This window comes from Perissodus microlepis, chromosome 18, assembly GCF_051167445.1.
Source record: "Perissodus microlepis isolate ML-2025 ecotype Zambia chromosome 18, ASM5116744v1, whole genome shotgun sequence".
Lineage (NCBI taxonomy): Eukaryota > Metazoa > Chordata > Actinopteri > Cichliformes > Cichlidae > Perissodus > Perissodus microlepis.
The window spans coordinates 23,152,950-23,174,738 of NC_140478.1; the positions used below are offsets into that span (position 1 = coordinate 23,152,950).

General features: G+C 38.5%; 4 protein-coding genes across 4 annotated transcripts; 1 reads left to right on the plus strand and 3 right to left on the minus strand.

Moving 5' to 3' along the window:
• LOC146367899 (ras-related protein Rab-8A-like) lies at positions 1-7,566 on the plus strand. The gene is made up of 8 exons (XM_084912656.1): positions 1-182; positions 708-768; positions 2,799-2,859; positions 2,964-3,041; positions 3,144-3,233; positions 4,122-4,187; positions 4,756-4,806; positions 4,956-7,566. Exons 1-8 carry the CDS (start codon positions 59-61, stop codon positions 5,043-5,045), a joined length of 621 nt encoding a protein of 206 aa, XP_084768782.1. The 5' UTR covers positions 1-58; the 3' UTR covers positions 5,046-7,566.
• Positions 7,567-8,029: 463 nt separating this feature from the next.
• On the minus strand, positions 8,030-11,411 carry cib3 (calcium and integrin binding family member 3). Its single transcript, XM_084912657.1, has 6 exons — positions 11,361-11,411; positions 10,598-10,632; positions 10,025-10,136; positions 9,388-9,535; positions 8,194-8,389; positions 8,030-8,051 (listed from the first exon to the last, which is right to left on the minus strand). The coding sequence occupies exons 1-6, from the start codon at positions 11,409-11,411 to the stop codon at positions 8,030-8,032; spliced, it is 564 nt and encodes a 187-aa protein (XP_084768783.1).
• A 2,437-nt stretch (positions 11,412-13,848) lies between these two features.
• On the minus strand, positions 13,849-16,533 carry admp (anti-dorsalizing morphogenic protein). Its single transcript, XM_084913010.1, has 5 exons — positions 16,007-16,533; positions 15,779-15,915; positions 15,571-15,690; positions 15,283-15,472; positions 13,849-14,798 (listed from the first exon to the last, which is right to left on the minus strand). Exons 1-5 carry the CDS (start codon positions 16,296-16,298, stop codon positions 14,377-14,379), a joined length of 1,161 nt encoding a protein of 386 aa, XP_084769136.1. The 5' UTR covers positions 16,299-16,533; the 3' UTR covers positions 13,849-14,376.
• A 1,421-nt stretch (positions 16,534-17,954) lies between these two features.
• On the minus strand, positions 17,955-21,131 carry pnhd (pinhead). The gene is made up of 4 exons (XM_084913348.1): positions 20,885-21,131; positions 20,208-20,389; positions 19,277-19,335; positions 17,955-18,255 (listed from the first exon to the last, which is right to left on the minus strand). The coding sequence occupies exons 1-4, from the start codon at positions 21,066-21,068 to the stop codon at positions 18,105-18,107; spliced, it is 576 nt and encodes a 191-aa protein (XP_084769474.1). The 5' UTR covers positions 21,069-21,131; the 3' UTR covers positions 17,955-18,104.
• Between the last annotated feature and the right edge of the window lie 658 nt (positions 21,132-21,789).

Sequence of the window (21,789 nt, forward strand, 5' to 3'; positions counted from 1 at the left end):
ATTCCAGCTCATTTACATTGCTTCTTTGCCGGGCGGGATTTCCGCAATAATATCAAGTATGGCGAAAACATACGACTATTTGTTTAAATTACTGTTAATCGGAGACTCTGGTGTCGGGAAGACCTGTGTCCTGTTCAGGTTTTCGGAAGACGCCTTCAATTCAACGTTTATCTCAACTATAGGTGAGTATTTGGGGGGAAACAAAAACCGAGTCATTCTCTGTTTACAATACGTCAATGGGCATCCTCGGTGAGGCCGTCTACTTGCTGGATTTCAGCAGAAGGAACTAGTTTCTCTTTTACATTGATATAGGCAGAATGTGTATTTGCTAAAGTAGCAGAAGTACGATTGACTAGTTAATTCAGTGTAGTGAAGTGAAGCACTGATAACCTTTGTTTGTGCGTGTGGCGCATGTTTAAGCAGAAATGTTTTGTTGTATAATAACCTGATGCCGGGTTGCTAACCAAGACGGTTAGCCGAGTAGCACGTTAGCCGTTTGGCTCCGTCTACATTCTTGGGAGACATACGAAACACGGATATTTGGTGTAATGGTTGTTTATTATCATATTCATGTAGCTTATTGGCAGCCCGTAGGTGTTATTTTTCTTGCTGAAAAAGTAGACTTAGCCAGTGTTGACAGCTAGAGCCGAGCTACTAAGCTATCGTTATGATTTGACATTCATGTTGGGTTTTTATTTTAATCGCAGGCATTGATTTCAAGATTAGGACAATAGAGCTTGATGGCAAGAAGATAAAGTTACAAATATGGTAAGTTTAATGCTGGACATGTGACATAATTTTGCCGACAATGTTTTGTATTTGTCATTGTTTTAATTTAGTTTTAATACACATTTAGTGTTGGTTGATTTTTTTTTTTCAAATAATTATTTTCAGTATTTTACACTATGTATATACAATTTACAAGCTCTAGTTTAATACTTGAGTTCACTGCTTATGTGCTTCTTATACATTATCAGTGATAAGAATCACAGATATAATCATTTTTAAAATGTGTTTTAACCACTACCACTTTTTCCATGAGTGGTCATTACATTGCATGGTTTGCAATGGATAATATGCCTCGACCTCACCCTATCTCTAGCATCCTCATTTTCTGCTACACCAAATCCCTTTTATGACCTTCACTAGATCCATTAATCTTCTCTGAGGTCTTCCACTTTTCCTCCTGACTAACAGCTCTATATTTAACATTCTTTGCTCAATTTCAACTATTCCTCCAGTGCACATGGCCAAACCGTTTCCTTTTTGTCTTTGTAATAGTGTGTTCTAGTTAAAGTTGGCAGATGGAATTTACATCTGAACTGTTCCCTCAAGTCAGATTTTGAGCTCGGAAAGTTGGAGGAGCCTCAGAAAAACCAGGCTTAACAATTCAAGATGGCAACTATGAACAGTAGTAAAATTGTAATACTCATAGTCTGCACCACCACTGTTATGTATTTGTGACTCGCTAAATTAGAACACTGACCAGGTTGTATCCATGAACCTGCTACAGCAGCAGCTCTACTTTGATAAGTAGCTAAACAAATCCTGTTGTTGCTCCAACTTGACTACTGGAGCATGCTCAGCTCAGGATTTACATCTCTCTTGATGCAAATGAAGTGCAGCATAACTTTGTCTCTAAACCGCTCAAATCTGAGTTGTCTCTCTGATGTAGTCATTTATAAACCTGTTCCTCAAGATCACTTTCAGCTCTGCCACCTCCAGCTTTGCCTCCTGTGTTTTTGCTAGTGACATCATCCTCAAACCATTGTTCTTGTATAAACTTTCCCTTTCACTAATGCCACTATGCTTCTGTTACAAATCATCCCAACACTCATCTCCACCCACTCCACCTTGCCTAAATGCTCGTCTTCATCTCTCTCATAAACTGTCCAGTGTTTTGGATGGTTCACCCCAGGTGTTTCAACTTATCCAGCTTTACTACCTCTGCTCTTCACTGTTATGTTATGTCTTCCTCTCATTCACACATGTATTCTATCTTGCTTCAGTGACTTGCAATCCTTTTCTCTTCACTGCATACCTCCACCTTTCCAAGTTCTCTTTGGCTTCCTCCCAACTCTCACTACAGATCACAGTGTTGTCTGTGAACATTATAGTCTACAGAGACTTCAGATAGGAGTGTATGTAGAATAAAAGAAATACATTTTAATGTCATTTACACAAAAAATAAAGCCACATAACTTCCAGACTTTAATAAACAGGGCTAAAGTCAGTTATTAGCAGACCACCTGTTAGGCTTTTTACTTCAGTGTAGTGCCATATTTGGCTTCTACCGTTAATGTTACCTGGCTAGCTAGGAGTACCCAATTGTAATCCTAGCTAGCATAATTTAAATGTTACAATTATTGTAAGCTTGCAAATATTAGTATTATAGGTTGTTTATGTTGAAGAAAGTTTTGTGTGCCGAGATGTTTTCCTTGAATTTATTATTTGTTACATTAATGCACTGTTGCAGACTTAATACAGTTGCCCACAAGCACTACACAGTAGTAATATACTGTATGCTGGTGTTTTACTCCTGTACCAATGAAGAGGTATTTAAAAAGCCAGTTACATGTATGTTGGATGTGTTTATACACTGCCAGCTCTATATCAGCCTGTTCAACTAGCGAGTTTAAGATAACTGTTTCATCAGTTTTAATATACATTTAGTGTATTAGCTGTCATGCTTGATATTAGTTAGAAATTTGTGTTAACTTTTCTAATAATTTCCACAAACATTCAATTTGATATTTTGTCCTTAAGCTTTCTGATAACTAATGATGTTTTTTCTTTAGGGATACAGCTGGTCAGGAACGCTTCCGAACAATCACAACAGCCTACTACAGAGGTGCAATGGTGGGTATCTTCACATGCTGACAGACAGATGTGATTTACATCCTCTTTCCTGTTGAAGGTGCAGCTTCACCTGCATTTATTTATGACTGTACTGCTCTTTACAGGGCATCATGCTCGTCTACGACATCACAAACGAAAAATCCTTTGAAAATATCAAGAACTGGATAAGGAATATAGAAGAGGTACATTCTGGTCCAAATATAAACTCATCCACTTATGTTCTACCCATCAAAAGTCTGTATGGTATCATGTACCGTTTTAAAATTCAAACTCTTCTAATCCAGCATGCGTCAGCGGACGTTGAGAAGATGGTCCTTGGCAACAAATGTGACATCAATGACAAACGGCAGGTGTCCAAAGAGATGGGGGAAAAGGTGAGAAGCTTGACAGATGCATGGTCTCACATATTCTTCTCCAAAGAGTTATTTTCATGTAGTCACACTGTGAGATCACCCTGTGGGGAGGAATGGTTGGCTGTTCTTGCAGTTTCAGGTTCACCAGCACAAACACACAGTGAAACTGAGAGGAGAGAAGAGAAACTAGTGTTTCTGCCACTGTAAAGTTACATTAAGATCTAGTTTAAAATCAGTCCAACAGAAAGACATGTTATCATTCTGTTTTCTCGCGTCTGTGTGCATTCACATCAGGGATATCCATGATTTTCTAAAAGTGTTTCTTCCTTGTTTTTATTATTGCCTGGTTGGATTTAATGCACTTTTTCTACCTGTAGGTGGCAGTAAAACATCTGCTAGGTTTTAAACGACAGGGTGCACTACTAAGTACCATGTGCCAGACTGAGGTTATATGTCGCTGTAATATGCAAAGCCAATCATTATTACAGCCATCAAAGGGTCTTTTATGGAACAAATTTATATAACAAATGGAAACGAGGTAAAGCTAGCATGGTGAAAAGTCTGACACAGCTGTTTATAGTCATTTAAAAGCAGTTTCCAACTTTTGGAAAATAGGCGACTTGTTCCTAGTGAATGTTAAATAGCGTGCTTGCTTGAAATGCCCATCCTTAATACACATGCATCTGAGTTAGTGTTGGTTACATGCAGGGGTTACTGTAAGTACATTTTATATAAATTTACTTCATTAATGGAAACCAACAAGTAGCTGGTGATACTCTGTGTCATTTCCACCTAGATCATCAGTCGAGGGGGAATCTTAGTCATTATTGCAATGTTAAAGTAATATGCTTTGAATAAAAGTGTCAGCAGATTTTTTTAAAGCTTTATTTATTTGTTTATTTATTTCAGCTTGCACTAGAGTATGGAATAAAGTTCATGGAGACCAGCGCAAAGTCCAACATCAACGTGGAAAATGTAAGCACTTTGTCAGCTAGAACACATGGCACAGTTAATTTGATACGTCATGTAAACATTCAGTTCAGTTTTATTTATATGGCGCTAAATCACAACAGTATTTGCCTCCAGAAAAACCCCAAAACATGTCACCTGCTTGTGTCTAATATTGATGTCATCTTTCGTGCTTAGAAAGCGAAGCTCCCATATGCACAGAATTAAGAACCTTGTTGGTGATAACTGGACTTTTCGTCCCAAAGCCAGTTGCGCCAAATGGCTGCCCCTCGCTGACCTGTTTCTGCTGGAGGTTTCTTCCTGTTAGAAGGGAGTTTTTCCTTCCCACTGTTACCAAGTGCTTGCTCAAAAGAGGTCGTTTGATTTTTTGGGGTTTCTCTCTATTATTTTTGGGTCTTTACCCTATAATATAAGCACCTTGAGGCGACTGTTGTTGTTACTGTTTGGCACTATATAAATAAAATTGAATCTAATTGAACCTTGTGACTATTAGGTCCAGCTGCCTTAAATTCTTGAGTTGAATTTACAGTAGATGAAGATTAGAATTTTGAAAGCATGCTTTTCTGTTTCACAGGCGTTTTTGACGCTGGCCAGAGACATCAAATCAAAAATGGACACAAAATTGGTAAGGATAAAACTGTGAGGAAAATGATCAGCAGCTCTTGTGGCTCTTTTTATGGAATGTTTTTGTGTTTTTCCAGCTTGTGGAAAACTGTGCAGCAGATGACAGTGTTTTGATTTGTCTTTTGTTTTTCTTTGTTGTTTTTGCTGCAGGAGGGCAACACACCGCAAGGAAGCAGTCAGGGCGTAAAGATCTCAGAGCCTCAGAAAAAGACCAGCTTCTTCCGCTGTAGCCTACTCTGAGGACTGAGGCCTTTCATACTGACTGGACATAAATAGACTGTTCTTGCTCTTAGCACTTCCTCCCCCTTTCTCTCCAGCTATGGTCAGTCCTAAAAGCCCACATAAGCCATTATATTGTCAGTAAATGGAGGACTTCCCCTCCTTGCTTCCTCTTCTGAAAGCTTCCAGAGTTTCATCTTTTCCATTTTAAGGATAAATGTTGACTTCATGAGTCACGGTGCTCTGCTGGTTGGAGGACTCAGCCAGGAGCATTATCCAGATGTTCCATTTAACACAAAGGAATGGGCTCTTACTCCAGATGTTAGTCTCTTCATTATCCTCACTCACTCATTCACACAACCGGTAGCAGAACCAGGGATGAGAAGTCATTAATAGTTTGTGGACTGGATTACAAATGTGATATATTTAGATCTATTTTTAATAGCACTCTTTCCCCTTTTTTATGTGACAAATTTCAACCAGAGGCCGATGAGCTTGAAATGCTGTGAAACAGAGCTGTACAGGTTTCCTTTTCACTGTCAGTCAAGGATCAGACAGAATGAGCTGAGAGCACTGCTCTTGTTGTCCTTGACAATCATTTTTTTGTGACTGAAAATGATTACTCCACCATTGGTGCATTCTCCTCCTTTCAGTGAGTGATGAAGAGGAATATATTATCTTAAACTACAGTTTAGGTTTTTGTCATTCTAATGATGAAAATGCAAATACTCTGTTTAGGAACATTTCTTGATGTAGCAAATGACCAGTCTTAAATTTGTAATAATGGGATTACTGTGACAATGAGTCCTTAATTTATAGTTTGAAATCACAGCCTGTTTGAAGCCACTAAAGATGTCCTAAAATAATCAGTTTATTGTCACATGAGGCAGAAAAGCAGCAATCTCATTTATTTGAGATGCTGCACTTATTGGTATTTATCTTGAAAAATGACTTTTTAAACAATTTATTATTGAAGTTTGTTTCTCTCCTTTGGTCTGTCGCCTCAGCTCTTCAGTAAAATAGATTTGAGTGTTTTAAGCTTTCAGATTGATGTCTGAATTTTTTCTGTCAGCTCTTAGTCGCAGTTAAGCTGAATGACGTCTCTGGTTGTTTGATGAGCAGTTAAAATCACTTGAAGTTTCACACTGTAAGCCCCTTCTGCCCCTTCCCTGCTGTCATGCAGCTCCCCTTGCACTTTACCAGTAAATTGTGGTTTGTGTGTAGTCTGTGCCAAGTGATAGTTTTGCAATACAGTACAGCTATAAATTTCTTTGCTCATTTTGAGTCTTGGTAATATAAAGGACATATATTACCAACATTTTACAACACCCAAAGGACTTGATCTCCTCTGGTAGTTCACAGCTAGCAGTCCACTGCCCTGTTATTAGTTCTCTTAAAAACGTTTCCTTCCTCAGACTGTAAGTTATTTCAGCATATATCTGCGTGTAAAAGATAAAAGTCTTTCAGCCTCTCTTTTTTATACTACTGTGCTTGCCAACCCGTAGTTTAAAAGTAATATTTTATGAGTTTACATAGAGATGGCTTGAATTAAGCTAAAGATGGCCCTGTTTGGGGTATTCTGCATTCTTTTACAGGTTTGTTTTTCCCCATTGTGGACATTAGATCTGACAGCTAGGTGGCGCCAGAAGCACACGGTGCATCTTAGGTAACTGCCAAACTTCAAATATGAATCAGTATTTTATTAGAGACAGCTAATTTGGGGAGTGTGATGCAATTATGTACACTCCACCTGTGTTGAGCTTAGATGTGGATTCTCATTCTGTTTCCATTGTTTCTATGTTTATGTCAGTCTTAAAATCAAGTTCCTACATGCACAGTATTGAGGGACAATATGTTTCATGCACCTTTTGTAATATCAAATAATTTGGGACCTCATGAATACCATGGCCATTTGTCTTAACCACTAGTAATCTATTCTGTCATAGGTGAGCTATGCATTGTGAATCTCGGACCTGTGCGTGTGTGTAATGTACTTTTTTTCAGACATACCTACAGAGCTGTACGGTTGAATGTATGGGCTTTTTGTTATTTTTGTTTTGTGTCAGTCACTGAGCCAAAAAGAGAGGACACGCTCTGTTTATTTAAAGCTGCATTGGTGCATCAGTGCAGGTGAAATTTAGCACAGCGGGGTACTGTTGAGCGGGAAGAGAGCGGGTGTCGAACTGTGAAGACGGCACCGTTTTGTTCGAGCTTTAAGTCATAAACAGAAACATAGGGAGCAAACTTTTATGGGACTCGAGCTGTATAATTTTTTTCTGAAATATGATACTTCCTCTTTGATTTTGTTTTTAAGTCATATCTTTTGTTTTCTTGAAATGTTTCCCTTTTTACAGCCATATTTTATTCCATTAGTGTGAAGTACACAGGGACAATAATACGAAAAATCAACAAAACATTGTAAATATCACTAAAAAGTAGGTCTGCTTAAATTGTACTGTACTTTTTAAACCCATATAAAATGTATCTACAATTTTGTAGATATGTGAACTTTTGATTTAATAAAATAAGGTTATAAAACTAACCTTGTGCGTTTCAATTCAGTGGCTTTATTGGCTGGATGTCACAGGAAACTATCAATTTACCCACTGACTGCTTTCATGACAAATGGCTCTCCTATTATTGGCTCACTGGAATATTCTGGCGTGTTTATTGTTTATTGTCCAGTGTAACTGAACCCCTTTTGATACAAGACACAAATTCACTGTTGATAATCATAGCTAATGAGCCTTGTCTTGAGGGATTGGCTGATGCCTCCACCTGATGACAGATCTGCAGTCACAGCATGACTGTTGGTGTTTCTGTAAGAGAAAAACTGGACGTGGACTCCTTAAAGAATGCCAGAACAATGATTTTGGTCATTTTATTTATTTTTACATTAAAAAAATGATAAAGATGTGAAGATGACAGGATTTCATTCTGAAGTATTTCCAGTCCATCCTTTGGGGCTATTCCAGGTAGCAAATGTAGAGAATTGCTTCATTTGCTTATATCCTTATATGAAAAGTGCTGTGAACAGAAAACACTTCTCATTACGAAAGTCAGCAAAAGGACAATATTCTATATTAGAGTCAATAGTTGTAACCAAATAACACATCTAGTCCTTGTTGATGGGTTTCAATGTTATTGTAAATGTTTACTGCTGGTTTACCTGAGGAAGTCCGGAGCTCTAACGATCATGTGCTGAAAATCTTCGAGTGACAGACGGCCGTCATTGTCCAGGTCGGCCTCATCGATCACCTTCTCGCACACCATCCTCACCTCGTCTTCTGTCAGCTCGTTACGAGTCAGCTTGTTCAGCGTCTTCTCCAGGTCTGACTTGCAGATGAAGTCATCGTTGTTGAAATCTTACAGAAAAAATAAATAAATAAAAAAATATCAACAGGTCAAATAATGCATCAGTTAATGACTTATTCAACTTAAGCCTTTTTGTGTCTTTGTTGGCTGTAAATTGAACATGTTTTAGACTAATCTGGTTGGACAAAAGACAGTTTTTAATATATTGTTTTGGACAAATGTGGAACTAAAGCTAACAACTTTTTGTTAATGTGGCTGAAATATTTAGTGTATGATTAATTTAATGAAGAAAAGCAGGCTGTGTTTTCTTATAATCCTGTGTCACCCTTGTTAGTCTGAATAAGGAATGAAAAGTTCTCGTGTGTAGTTTCACAAGTTGTCAGCTGTCTTTTTTTTTTAACCGAGGCTTTGACGAGCTGGTATATGATCCTAAACTTTCCATTCCCCATCTGCTGTGTTTACCGATCCATAACCCTTCAGGATGAATATATATTACTGTTGATGATTTCATCGTACATTTTTTGCACAATAATCAGTTCAGTTTTACTGACAAACCGCTTCTTTAAATGCTGCAAGTTTCAAGATGTGTTTAACGCCCACTCTGCTGTCTGGGATGCTGGAAACCAAACATCCTCTTTCACAACTCAAATCAGTTGCAGAAAATCCAAGGGTTTATATCTGCATGGCTCTAACATTAAATTTGCCCTTATTCTAACTAATAATGAGCTTAAGTCAATGCTGTTTTCTGCAGTTTAACGTATAGCAATTTTGTTTCCATGATTGCCTTTTGCAAACAGATGTAAACAGTGCATTTAACTTGAAATATCTCCTTATTTGGTGTAAAATGTTAACATTTAAATGTATTTTTTCAGCTTGCAGTGGCAGTAGGAAGGGTTATTCACATACTTTGTTATGTACCGTGTGTAGTAAAGTATGCACAGTATGATTTGTGAAACTGCAAAAACGTAAAAAATTGGTTGGAATTAACATTGGTTTTAAAGAAAAAACAAAAACAATGACAAGCATCCTTGATTTATGAAGATTTTACCATAAATTTTGAAAGCATAGTAGGCCTTGAGGTCCCGTGGAGCCATCTCACTGAGGACAGAAAACATGTCCAAGAAGTCGTCCAGTGTCATGTTTCCCTCGCCATCCTCAGAGAAAACCTCAGCGATCCTTTGTCGAAATGGGTTGTCCTAAACAAACAGCATGAACACATAAATGTTCAGCACAACTAACTTCTGCCTGTTCGATGTGATGGAGTTTAGTCCTGTTCTAACAAAACTGTGCTGTTTGTGATTTTACTTAAGTTTTGTTTTCCTATTTGAAATCCAATAAAGTCATAAAATTATCTTTAGTAATAAAAACAGCTTGGAATAAGTGGCAACCTCGGGCGTGACCCTGATCGTGACCGGCTCACTCTCCCTTTCTTGGGGCATGTCAGTGACCAGCTTGTTAACACACCTGTTTACCTTGCTGTCACTGAGTAAAGAGGCATATAATTGACCTATTTCCACCAAGTGTGTCCTCTGGGACCCACCAACATCCTTCAAGTTTAAAGGAGTCGGGTAACATATAACCGCTCAAAGAATTCTGTCGATTAATTGGTCATTAATTATGGATTGGGAACACAGGGAGAGAGCGCGGGTCTGCAGGGCGTGTGCGGACCAGTGCAGCGGGACTACCTTCAGCTCTGGCATGCTGCCAATCAGCTCATATGGTAACTTCACATCTGGGTGGTTGGTGTAGTCAAGAGGAACGAGCTGCGGTGCCAAATCCCGATAGCGGTAGAAGAGTCTAGGAAAGGTTTAAAAAATTTACTATCAATATTGAATTACAAGATATGTCCTATAATATGTAGAGTTGGACTTTAAAGGGACAAGGAAAAGTGAGAAAGGAAAAGTTAAGTTAAGAACTTGCTTTTCAGCTACGGACACTATTTTGAAAACAGAAAACATTCAACTTATACACTTTCCAGCACAGTAAAAAATAGCCTGTGATCTCAGTGGCAGTCTGCCCCACATCAAGACAGGTGTCCTGATAGTCTAGTTTAGAGTTACAGTATGGTATTGTGCAGAATAGAACAAAATTCAGCTCTGTCAAGCATGCTACATAAGCAATGACTCAGGAGATTAATGAGATCTAACACAACTTATCCTGAGTCCATGTTTAGTTCTCTAGGTTTGATCTTTTCTGCACTGGAGGGATGTCATAAAGCAGGAAGTATAAACAAAATAACTGAAGTAATGTAGGCTCACCTCAGAATTTCCTTTCTTGTGAAATATGTACAGTCCTGTAAATACAATTTAAATTCAATGTGAGCTGTTTGCATACAGTGATGTGTATAATCTTTACTCAGTAATAGCAATACATCAATAAAAAACACTTATTTTTACACAATTTTATGCATTTTGTAATTATAACAGTTGAGCTGGTAAAGTAGAGAAGTAAACATACAGTTTTTGGAAGCAAATTATGAATTGCTTACAAAACAGGCAAAATGATCTCTGTCTGTCTATTACGATTATTATTATCATGTATCAGCATGTTGTGGCGATGTTGTGGTGGATCAAAGCAGTGAAATTCAATACTTTTTTTAAAAATGGCAATTATTTTTGTGTAAATATTAATGTTTCGCCAACATTTCTCCATTAAAGGAGCACCAAAAATCAAATGAAAAACTTTATTTATAAATACCTTACTTGCCATTTACCACTTATTTACCATATGATATCTCTAACTTTGCACCTCAAATTACTTCTGAGAGTTTTCTTTTCATCAAAATGATGCAAGTCAAAAGCAAATCCAGTCATCACACAATATCAGAAAAACACTGACTCTGAATGTCAGGAAGTGCTGCACCACATGGGACTGGATCCCTTTCTTTGTTGCTAATAAAAAGTATGAAGAGGTCTGATTAATCTTGTTCGTAGATGTTAAGCTAATACTGATAATGGTAGCTCCATTCATTCTGAGTGAGCCTTATCAATTAATTGATAAAGAAACATGAGTGATACCAACCTGATAGGCATCTAGCTGCTGTGCCGTAAAGATGGTTTGTTTATTTCCCATGTCTGAGTGCAGAAACACAGAGTCTCAGGTCCATCGCTGCTCCAGCATCAAGTCCTTTTTTAAAGTGGGTATGCTAGTTATGAAATACTCTGACAAAGGGAAGCCAGAGCCAAAGAGGAGATCAGGTGTCTGGCTGCACCGGGGCCCTTTGGTCCCCACTATAATGGAGGCATTTCATCGTTTTCTCCGTTGTGAATAGAAACCCCTTTGACAGTGAATAAGGGCTGTCGTCCAGCATCATGCCAAGTGGTATCAACCCCCTTTGGTGGCACACTACGGCCAACGCCTTGTTCGCCGCTCAGGTTACACTCTTTAGAGACAGGGTTTTGTAGTGGGCAAATAGAGTTTTTGATGTGAGACAAGTTTTGTTTCAGTTGAGAACTTAATTGTTGTGTGTGTCTATCTATCTATCTATCTATAGATATAGATATAGATATAGATATATAAGCAAGTTTTGAAGTGTTTTAGGTTTTAGGTGTTCCAGAGCTCACTTAAAACTGAACTTGTGTTGACTTGTGTGCACACAAAATGAGTGCAGAAACACCTTGAGGCACAGACATAAAACTTCCCTTTGATCCTGCAATTATGATTTATAATAGCAGGTGTACAGCATCAACTTTACCTCACTCTATTCCAAGTAGGATGAGTAATAAGGATGAAACTTACCAGAACAACCAGTGATTGCAGTCATAAAAATAAAGGCTCAATAAAGGCTAAACCTTTTGGGTCATATATTTTATTTTGAAAAATCCACATCTATCTGCAACAACCTGAGATTCCCGTTAGAGACCCCAAAGAACAATTTCAATGATTCTTCCATTATAGAAAATATTGTGTTTTTTGCCTTCCATACCACATGATTCATCACATCATAATTTAGGTCAGACACCAATGCTTATGACGCACAGCATAAACACCTATGAGCTGTTATAAGACATTAAATGAACAAAGACATTACATCAGTCTATTTCTTAGAAAGCTTCCTAACACTTTGACTTTAGCTTGTGTTGCGTTTTATACGAGGTCACAGAGAGCCGTGCCATCTTACAGCTGAACACATACCTTACTGTACTGATGGGGCATCTTTAAAGGACTCTCTATTTATAGTCCAGCATATCCTGTCTTTTTTCTAATGCTCCTATTTCCTGAGCATCTTTTTCTCCAGCACCAGAAGGCTCTGGTAGTTTTGTCTATCTGTCCAAAGGCATGCACGTTAGCTTAACTGGTGATACTAAATTAGCACTAGGTGTGGATGCAAGGTAGCTAAAGCAGAATAACGTGTGGTGTGAAAAAACTTACTGTGGCTTTTAGTGGAAACTGTTTTGAGTGGTCAGTAAGCCTTAAAAAAAGCACCATATAATTGTCGATCCTTTCTGTTTGCCTTTGTTTCTCGCTCTAAGGATTTATATTCCTGGATTGATTCTTGCTGTATTCTATGGAGAGAGAGTTAGCAAGATAAACCCGAGGGCTCAAAGCAATGAGAGGAACATCTAAACTAGTGAAGAATAACTGGGTGGCAAGAGGAATTTATTTAAATCAACTGTTAATTTACTGACATTACCAAACAAAAGTCAAGGACACCGCAACTCATGAGAATTATTGTTTGCAGAGGAAAATGGTTTAACTGTAAATGTGTGAATACTTTTTAAAATCATCATATAACAACATACAACATTTTGCTGTTACATCACATTTAATAAACTATTAATTTGTTTAGTCATATTATATTACCACTGCATTGTGTTCTATGTTTGCTGTTTAACTAAGATTTACTTTCACCCTTAAAAACTTAATCTTAACCATAACCAGTATAGTTATTAGAACCATTGTAAATATATAATTGATTCCAAAACAACAAACCAAACAACAGGGACTATGATAAACATTATAACCTTCCCAATAAGGGCTTTTATGGTTGTGGAGAAGTATGGCTAAATGTATGTTTTTCTTTTAGATTCACAAGGAAATTGAAATTACAAGTTACTCTCAAATACATACTTATTTTAGGAATGTCTTTTCTTAAGAGGATGTAGGAGGATGGCCTTTTGCTACTACACTATAAACACTCATGATTGTGCTCACTGGACCCAAAGGGAAACCCCTTTGGACATCAGTGCCCTCTAGAGGTGAAAAGGAAGATGTCCAGTGGGCTAGTGGAAGCCTCTTGTTTATAAAGTTGGGATTCAAACAGCCTGAATATACTCAGTGCAGATGAATGACATAAGATAAGATGCCTTCACTGTCATTACATACAGTGATACAGTAATATTGCAAGTGGTGTAATAGTGACATAAAAAAAATGTATTACATGCATCCATGTATACATCATAATGCAACCGTAGCATGAACTATTTAGAGATACTGAATTCTGATGAGCCTGATCTAGCACAACATTAGAGATTACTTTTCTCAAAAGGAGGACCCACAGAAACATGTCTGAAAGGCAAAAGATGAGCTTTAATACAGATTTTTGAAAACTTACAAAAGTCCACAGAGCTGGAAAACATGGGGGGCATTGTAATCATAGCAGGTCTACAAGTCAACTTTATACTTTACAAAAAGCCTGTTTTGTTTTTCATATTTCGTTTGTTAGATTTTTTGTTTTTTGGTGGTTGGGTCTCAAAAGAATTGTGAAGCTTTGTAAAGCCTCACAAATGATGCAACAAACTGATGCAAGGGCCAATAAACAAGACTTTCATTTACAATATTTATTCAAATATATCCCAACACAAAACATAAAAAATACAGATTTACAAATTTATTTAACATTCCTTTGATTATTTAATATCATTTCAATTACTTTCATATATTATAATTTATCATTATTTACATATACTACAGTGTCACATGTAGGACTGGGCACACAATAGTTGCAGTCAAAGTTTCCAGGGTCAGCTGACCAAGCTCTATTTACAATGTTTACAGTTTTTAATCTTCGCAGCCCGATACCAGTGACTAGTTAATGTTAGTGGCACCCACAGCTTCCAGCCACCATGTCATTATACTGTTTTAAAACCACATTCTCATCATCATCAAAGAAGAGCAAGTTGATGGAAAAGAGCTTGTCTGGCACACAGCACGGCGTCTCAATGCCTTTCACCAGCTTCAAGGCATTGATGATGGACTGGACAGTGGCGTGGTTGGTTGGTTTCATGGTCTGACCCAGAGGAAAGGGGCAGGAGCCTTTGCAATAGTAAGCGTTGTAACCCTTTGGTGATACGATCCAGCCCGACCAGCCGATCTCTTCGAAGTCTACATTTAGGGGAAACCGCTGGCAGTGCGTGGCTGCACCGTCTGCATCGTAGCCCAGAGATCGAGCGCTACGGGAAGGTGGACCGGACATGGGAGTCTGGGGCAGGTTGGAAGTTTCTGCTGTATCATCTGAATCTGGAGAAAGAAATCCACCGTTTTAAAAATGCAATTTTTGAACTGTTACGAAGTACATTCCATAAACAGAAGAGGAAGGAGTGACACACAAGCAGAAGTAGAAGTTTGAATGTAGAGTGCAAAGAAATATAACATCTAAAGCCCTTAAGTGGGACACACAAAACACTGAGAGCTTCATTTTTCATCAAGTTGTTGAATTGTAAGCATACTCCCAGTCAGTCACAGGCCAGTTGTACGTGAGTGTTTCCTTCATAAGCATGCTAAATAATGGTTGCACATGTGGATGGAAATACATTCAGCACTGACCTCAGTGGACATTTAGTTCAGTCTTCCATTAAAACTAAAACTAAGGCTGTTGTGCTTATGAATATAGAGACTGGAGGCTGGTTTCCCTTTAACCACTGTAAATCTTATCCACAGGGCTACTATCTTCACTTAATATTAATATCACTGGGAGTAACTGACATTAAAGTAGAAATCTCACCTTTGCTCTCAAGAGGATTAGAGTAGCGGCCATCATCAGTAAAGAGAACCAGCATGGGCTGTTTGCTGTGATGGTGGTGGCGCCCTGAGGCAAAGCGGATCAGTTTTTTATCCATTTGGCTCCCTCCCAGTGTCCGAACCACCACTTGAAGTCCCAGGTTGGTGCCCTCATCAACCATCCAGGAGCGCACCTTCAGGAAGAAGGTCATAAGTTTATTTCAGCACTCTACACTGTCCAGTGTAGCTCAAAGCAGATCTTTGTGGGCTTTAAAGAGGCGGTGATACTTACTGCGTGTGTGATTGTGAAGACTTCCCAACCAGAGGAGTGTACTGGGATAAGTCGAGAGGAAAGCAGCTTCTTTTGCGTAAAATTGGTTTTGCTGGAGTCAAACAGCTGATAAACACTGACCTGAAAGAGCCAAATTAATGTAGATAGAATTAGAAACAGCCATTCAGCCACTCGGGTTTAAATACTGGTCTAGAGCTGGTCCACATACCTGGCTGAAGTGATGTCTGTTGAACGTCAAGGGTGCCTGAGGTCTCAGCTTATAAAGATGGAGCTCTGCAGCGAGAATCTTCTCTGTTCTTGCGACCATTGACAAATTGAAGCTGAACTCCACCTGATCACTGTACACTGCAATAGAAATGAGAGGATTAGGGCTCAAATCAGAGTGTCTTTCAAAGCAGCCATCCTGGCACGCATGCGGGGACACATCAGATCTTACATTTATCAAAGAAGCTGCGCACGGTATTCCCCTCCAGAAGATGCGGATCCTTGGTCACACCGTCCACGTCGGCTACCGCGTTGTACAAATCAAGCATGTACTGAGGAGGCTGTTTGTGTCCATGAATCACAGGGGGGTCATCCATCCCGAAAACCTCCAAAAGTCTCTTTATAGCAGCTGAGCGGACTTCCTCGGACTCTGTCGCGGGAGTGAACGAGTTCTCCGGGTAGTGAAGCGACACGGCAGCCGCCGTGCACAGCAGTGCGGCGAAGCTGATGACAAACTTCAGCATATTTGTCGCGTGAGTAAATTCCCGGTGAGCCAAGTCTTCGATCTGCGAGCTGCGTGGAGTGACAGTGGGATCCGTGAAGGCCGACTTTTATATCAAATGCCCCCGTTTCCTCTCCAGTACCGCCAGGCCCTCAGTAAACAGCAGTAAAGATGCTATTTGGTCGCAAATGTAAATCAGCAATGAGCGAATGTAAACGCAGACTAATGGGGGCGTTAAAAGGTGTGAACTTTCCATTCAGCCTGCGTCTGGCAATAAAGGCTCGAATAAACTACCCTCAGCCTACGAAAAGTTTAAATTCTCACTGAAAATACAGTGTATTGTTGAGTATGGTGTATAATGCACATTTAATAACTAGCAGCCTGGATGATTTTATAAGAGGCAAAAATCTAAACTTGAAGCTGGAATACCTCGGAGGTGATGTCTTGAGGACATGCACTCGCAGTGGGGGGTTAACTGCGCCTAAATGAATCAATTAATTTGGAATAGTGGGCGCAGTGTGTTAGGTGAAAAAACCATTACGTTGACAAAAAGGCAAGTGTCGCTGGGAACACTCTGTGAGATTTACATAAGCGCTGGTTCAGCTGGATGATCGCCACATTTGCGGTTTATGTTTTGGAAAAAACGCCACAGTATTTTTCTGGGCCAATCAGACCAATCGAAATCATTTTTATTGCACAAATGAGTTATTGTCTGCAACATGACTATGACTGTTATTTGTTTTTGAGCTCTCACTCCTCACCAGGCAAGTGGAACGGATTCTGCAGGTTTCTTCCGCATTAAGTCGAATAAATAAAATCAATTCAGTTCATTTTTCTGATTTTATATTCAGGAGTAATCAACATCATCTTCTTCCACAAAGAAATATTATTTACATATTACATACATCTACAACTGTAGATGGATTTAGGTCTAAATTATGCGTTGAACATATTATTTCAGAGCTTCTAGGAAACCATTTGCTCCCATTGATCTTTATGCACGATTAACCGCAAAACGCAAACTGAGGCCAAAAAGAGAAATTTGTTTCCCTCGCTGTAATAAACACGTAAAAGATCAAAGTTTTTCTGCATGACACCTTGCAGGCAGGTCATAAAACGTTTCTTTAGATGACAAAGTGGAGTGTTCACATGTTGGTATTAAAACAAAGCGCTACTTGCACGTGTTTTTTCAAAGGGGCATTTGCAAAGTTGTTTTTCTTTTTTCTTTTTTTTTGCGCCTCTTTTCCAGGCTTCACCAAAGCTTCTTATTGGAAAAGAAAAAAAAACGTTAAATGTTTTATGATGCATCTGGAGAGGAACACAGACCCAAATATCTTTATATTACATCATGACATTATTAGAATTAGAATTTGTTTTCAGATATATTATGATATTTCAGATTTAACTGACTCACAATCATCTCAAAGACTATAGCACAATTATACATTTTTTTCTTAGCTTACATACTTTTTTTTAAAATACAAATTCTACTAAATATACATGAATTAAAAAGAGGATCACACACTAATTTTTTCAGATTAGATCGTGGATCTTAGATTTAAATCTTTAACTTTTTCCCATCATGTTTCTTTTGCATTCTCAGTATTTGTACAATGCTTTAAGCACAAGTCCTCGTTTATTGTTGTATTAAATTTATTTACAAATTTAGCATCTTACATATATTACATATGATACAATAATAAAAATTCACTTTAATATTCACTATTCCGTGGGGTCATCAATGGGCTACAGTAAATATGGGGCCCAACTGTGGCAACCTCTTAAAGTCTTTCAAGTTTTTTGTTTTTTCCAGCAGAGGGGCCTGTGATTAGTTTCGACAATGGCAGGAAGTGATGGACAGGATTGTACGAATCTGCCCATACTGGTTCACAAAGCTGTGGCTCTCATATCCCTGAGGAACACAGGAACTGGACTGTCTCTCGGACCACAAGTGGCAGATTTCTGGATCGGATGGACTCCTGCAACAAAAACATAGAAAAAGACAAAAAGATTAAATCACTTTATTGCTATAAGTAGGCAGCATTTCATTTATCTCTCAAAACATATTTTTTTTATAGAAAAATGTACAGAAATAGAACTAAATATAATTTCTGTATCTAGTTTACCATTATTGCCAGTCTCACAATATGTACAAGAATTTCGTCTCACACATGTTGTACCATTCTGTACAGTACAGTAAGAAAGTTACAATAGGATAATTGTGGATCTTGTTATGTCTATATATGCACAACGTCTTTCCCCTTCATCGAAGAAGAAAGAAGAAAAATATTTGACAAATTTGCCTAAAATTTGTTTCTAAGTAAAAATTAGATTGTTATTTTTTGGGCAAATAACAAACTGAAACCCAGTTTTTAAAATTTAAAATTTGAGCTGGCACACTTGAGTTTGTTGAGAAGAAATTGGTAAAGTAAAATATTTAACATTGAAGCTGAATTTTCTGCTCAGGAAGGCAAGTTAATAACTGTAAGTCGGCACCTTAATAAAAAAATAATAATGTGCTAAATTTTCCTCCCTTTTTTTTGCAAAACAGTAAACTAGAAAATTAATTGATAATATAAATTATTACATGTTATCAACAAAATATGATTTTTGATTAAATTAAATTAGTGAAAATTAGTGAAAACATGAAAAATGCTGAAAAATTCTTAACTTGGCCATAAACCTTGCATTGGGTGGTGGTTGAATAAATCTCTTAAATGCTGCACCTCTTTAGCATAATAAATTCTATCTATCGTTTACCTTACAAAGTGTAGGGTAAATTTAGATGGTGGATTTTGTATTATTTTGATATGGTTAAGATAAAGCAATAACACTGGTTGTCTGCAAACATCTCAAAATAAAGTAGAAGGTGTAAAAAGAACATTTGGTGTAGGAATTAACCCAAAAGTCAACATGCTGAGAGCAGAAGGCGTCAGAGCTCACAAGTAATTGTTATGAGGTGTGCATGAGGCGGTGTGGAGCAGCTGTGTTCACACATACCTGAGAAGGCATCGGTTTCCTGTAGTGCAGCTTCCCAAACATCTGCCCACATCTATTTCCTGAAGAAAATTAGCAACAGAGAGAAAGAGGAATCAGCTCACAGCTGCTCGCAAATATTTACCCAGTTGAGTTGGGGTCCAGCTGCTGCTTAGCATGTTTAGCACTGCTTTGATTCACCACCTGCAGAGGCCATTTGTGTTGGTGCTCCACTCGCACCTTTGGTTCTTGGACATGGCAGACTACCCAAACCCAGTCTTCAACTTAAATCCTTACCGTCTATTATATAAATGTGATGTTAAAATCACAGATACTGACTTACTTTGCAGTTGTACAGGTGGTGGAAAGCTTCTTTTTGTGAATTTGGTGTTTAATCCTTATTTGCTTCAGCATGGCATACAAATCTGTGTAATGGTGCTTTCAAAGTCGTTGTAAAGTGAAACGTTTGGTAAGTGCAAAGAAACAGTAAAGTGTTGTGGGAGTATTGACCTGGTTTTGCCTTCTTTATGCAGTTTAGAAGAAGTTAAAATTATGCCAGAGATTCCTGCTCTCCTACAACAATCAAAGCCTCAAGTCTGTGCTTGTGCATGAATACGCATGCAGGCCATGCTGATTTACTTCACACCCAGGATGCACGGAGCCAGCCAGTGTGTTGTTTTGATTAAGTGCTGTCTTCCACTTATCTGCGGTGAACAAAGATACTTAATTATTGTCTGGCACCTGGCTAGAGCCCCATTTCCTCTTGACCTCACTACAAAAGAGTGTGAAACTGCCACCAAGCGTGAATCCTTCTTGCAGTGTGAACTGTGGCAGGGGGGCTAATGAAAGAAGGAATTATGTTTATTGTGAAGGGCTGGGTTTGAAATTAAAATTGAAGGGTAGGGATTTTGTGGAAAAATTACAGTTGTAGTAAGAGCTTGTAGGTGACACTTACTTTGAGCTTCTCTTCTTTGACTCCCTCTGCATGGTGGACTGTTTCATAATAATACTCCACGTATCGAACCCTGTAACAGCTTTCCTTCAGCTCACAGGCTGCCACAGTCTGTATGAGATCCACTTCGTTAGGGGTTTCCACCAAGGCTGATTCAAACTTTGTGGGGACACAGGAGAATCCATCTGTGAATGATTGATAATAAAAGTAACAGGATTATGATCTGTGATAGGAAGCAGAAATATTAAATAGACGGGATGATGTCGTCTGGTCCCTGAAGCAGAATTCTAATACTTTTTTTTTGATAAGGTGCATAAAGGGGAAACATCTCTTCATCAAACGTGTGTGTTTTTTTTTCAGACCTCTCTAACTCAAAATTACATAGGCAATGTCAATTAAACTGTAGCTATCAGGTTATCCATTAATATTATATGTGTGTTGAATCTATGTGCGTTAATTTATTTCAGAATTATTACTGATTAACTTCCTGACTCTTAATATGCACTAAATAGAAAAATACTTTTGCCCTACAAAGTGGGACAAAAGGTAAACTGACTGTTTCCAAATCAGTCATTTGGAATTTTACTGGCGGCTTCATGCTCGCTTAAACACGTCTTCCTCATGTTTTTTTGTCTGTTGTTAATCCCCCCCCACCCCACCCCACACACACACAGACACACCTGGGGATCCTTTCGACTGGGAACATCCTCCCACGTCAATGACTGTCTCATACGGTGTTTCAGAGAAGTATGTCCTCAGTCCGGGAACTCGGATGCACTGGGCCAGCTTGATCTCACAGTGACAGTCCTCGATGACCGCCACTTCTCGAGGTCCCTCGAACAGAAGAAGCCGATCCACGCGCATCCCAGTCGGCTCACACACCTGAGTCACGCCGCATGAAGGCAGGTGGTTCAGCGGACCTGCGCTCTGTGAAGCAGCGGGTCCACGTGTCCTCGTCTTTATTGAGCCAAGGGGAAATTATTGTTTGAATCAGACCGGTAGAAACATGTTCCCATGTACTCACCTGCGCGTTTATTGTCGTTTCAGACTTATGAGAGAATAAGGGAGCACTTTATAACAATGTGACACTATTGGGTATATTTAAGGGCTTAGTGAAAAATTAGCAAGCGCTTAATTCATCATTTATATAGCATTACTCCTCCTTAGTATGCCATTTATAAATATAGATATATTATTATGACTGTGATAACGATTACGATTCTAACTAGCAGTGAAGTAGTAACAGTGATAGCTGTACATGGTGTAACAGTAACAGATGTTATACTAAGTAGCAGTAATGATATATAAATGATGAATTAAGCACTTGCTAATACCTTGCTAATGCTAGTGTCACATTATAAATAATATAAATGATAAGTTTGTGCAAAGTAAGCCCACAGATGTTAGGCTAATGGTTTACAAAGCTGCACTTTTTCCATATTGTTATTGCAGCTATTCTTATGATAATGCAAGCTTTCACTTACTTTTTTGCTCTTGAGGAAGTCCAGCATTGAAGAATATTTTGAGTATTGCTGCTTCCCTGCTTCATACGATGGTGTTGTTGGGGCCCCACAATGTGATCTGC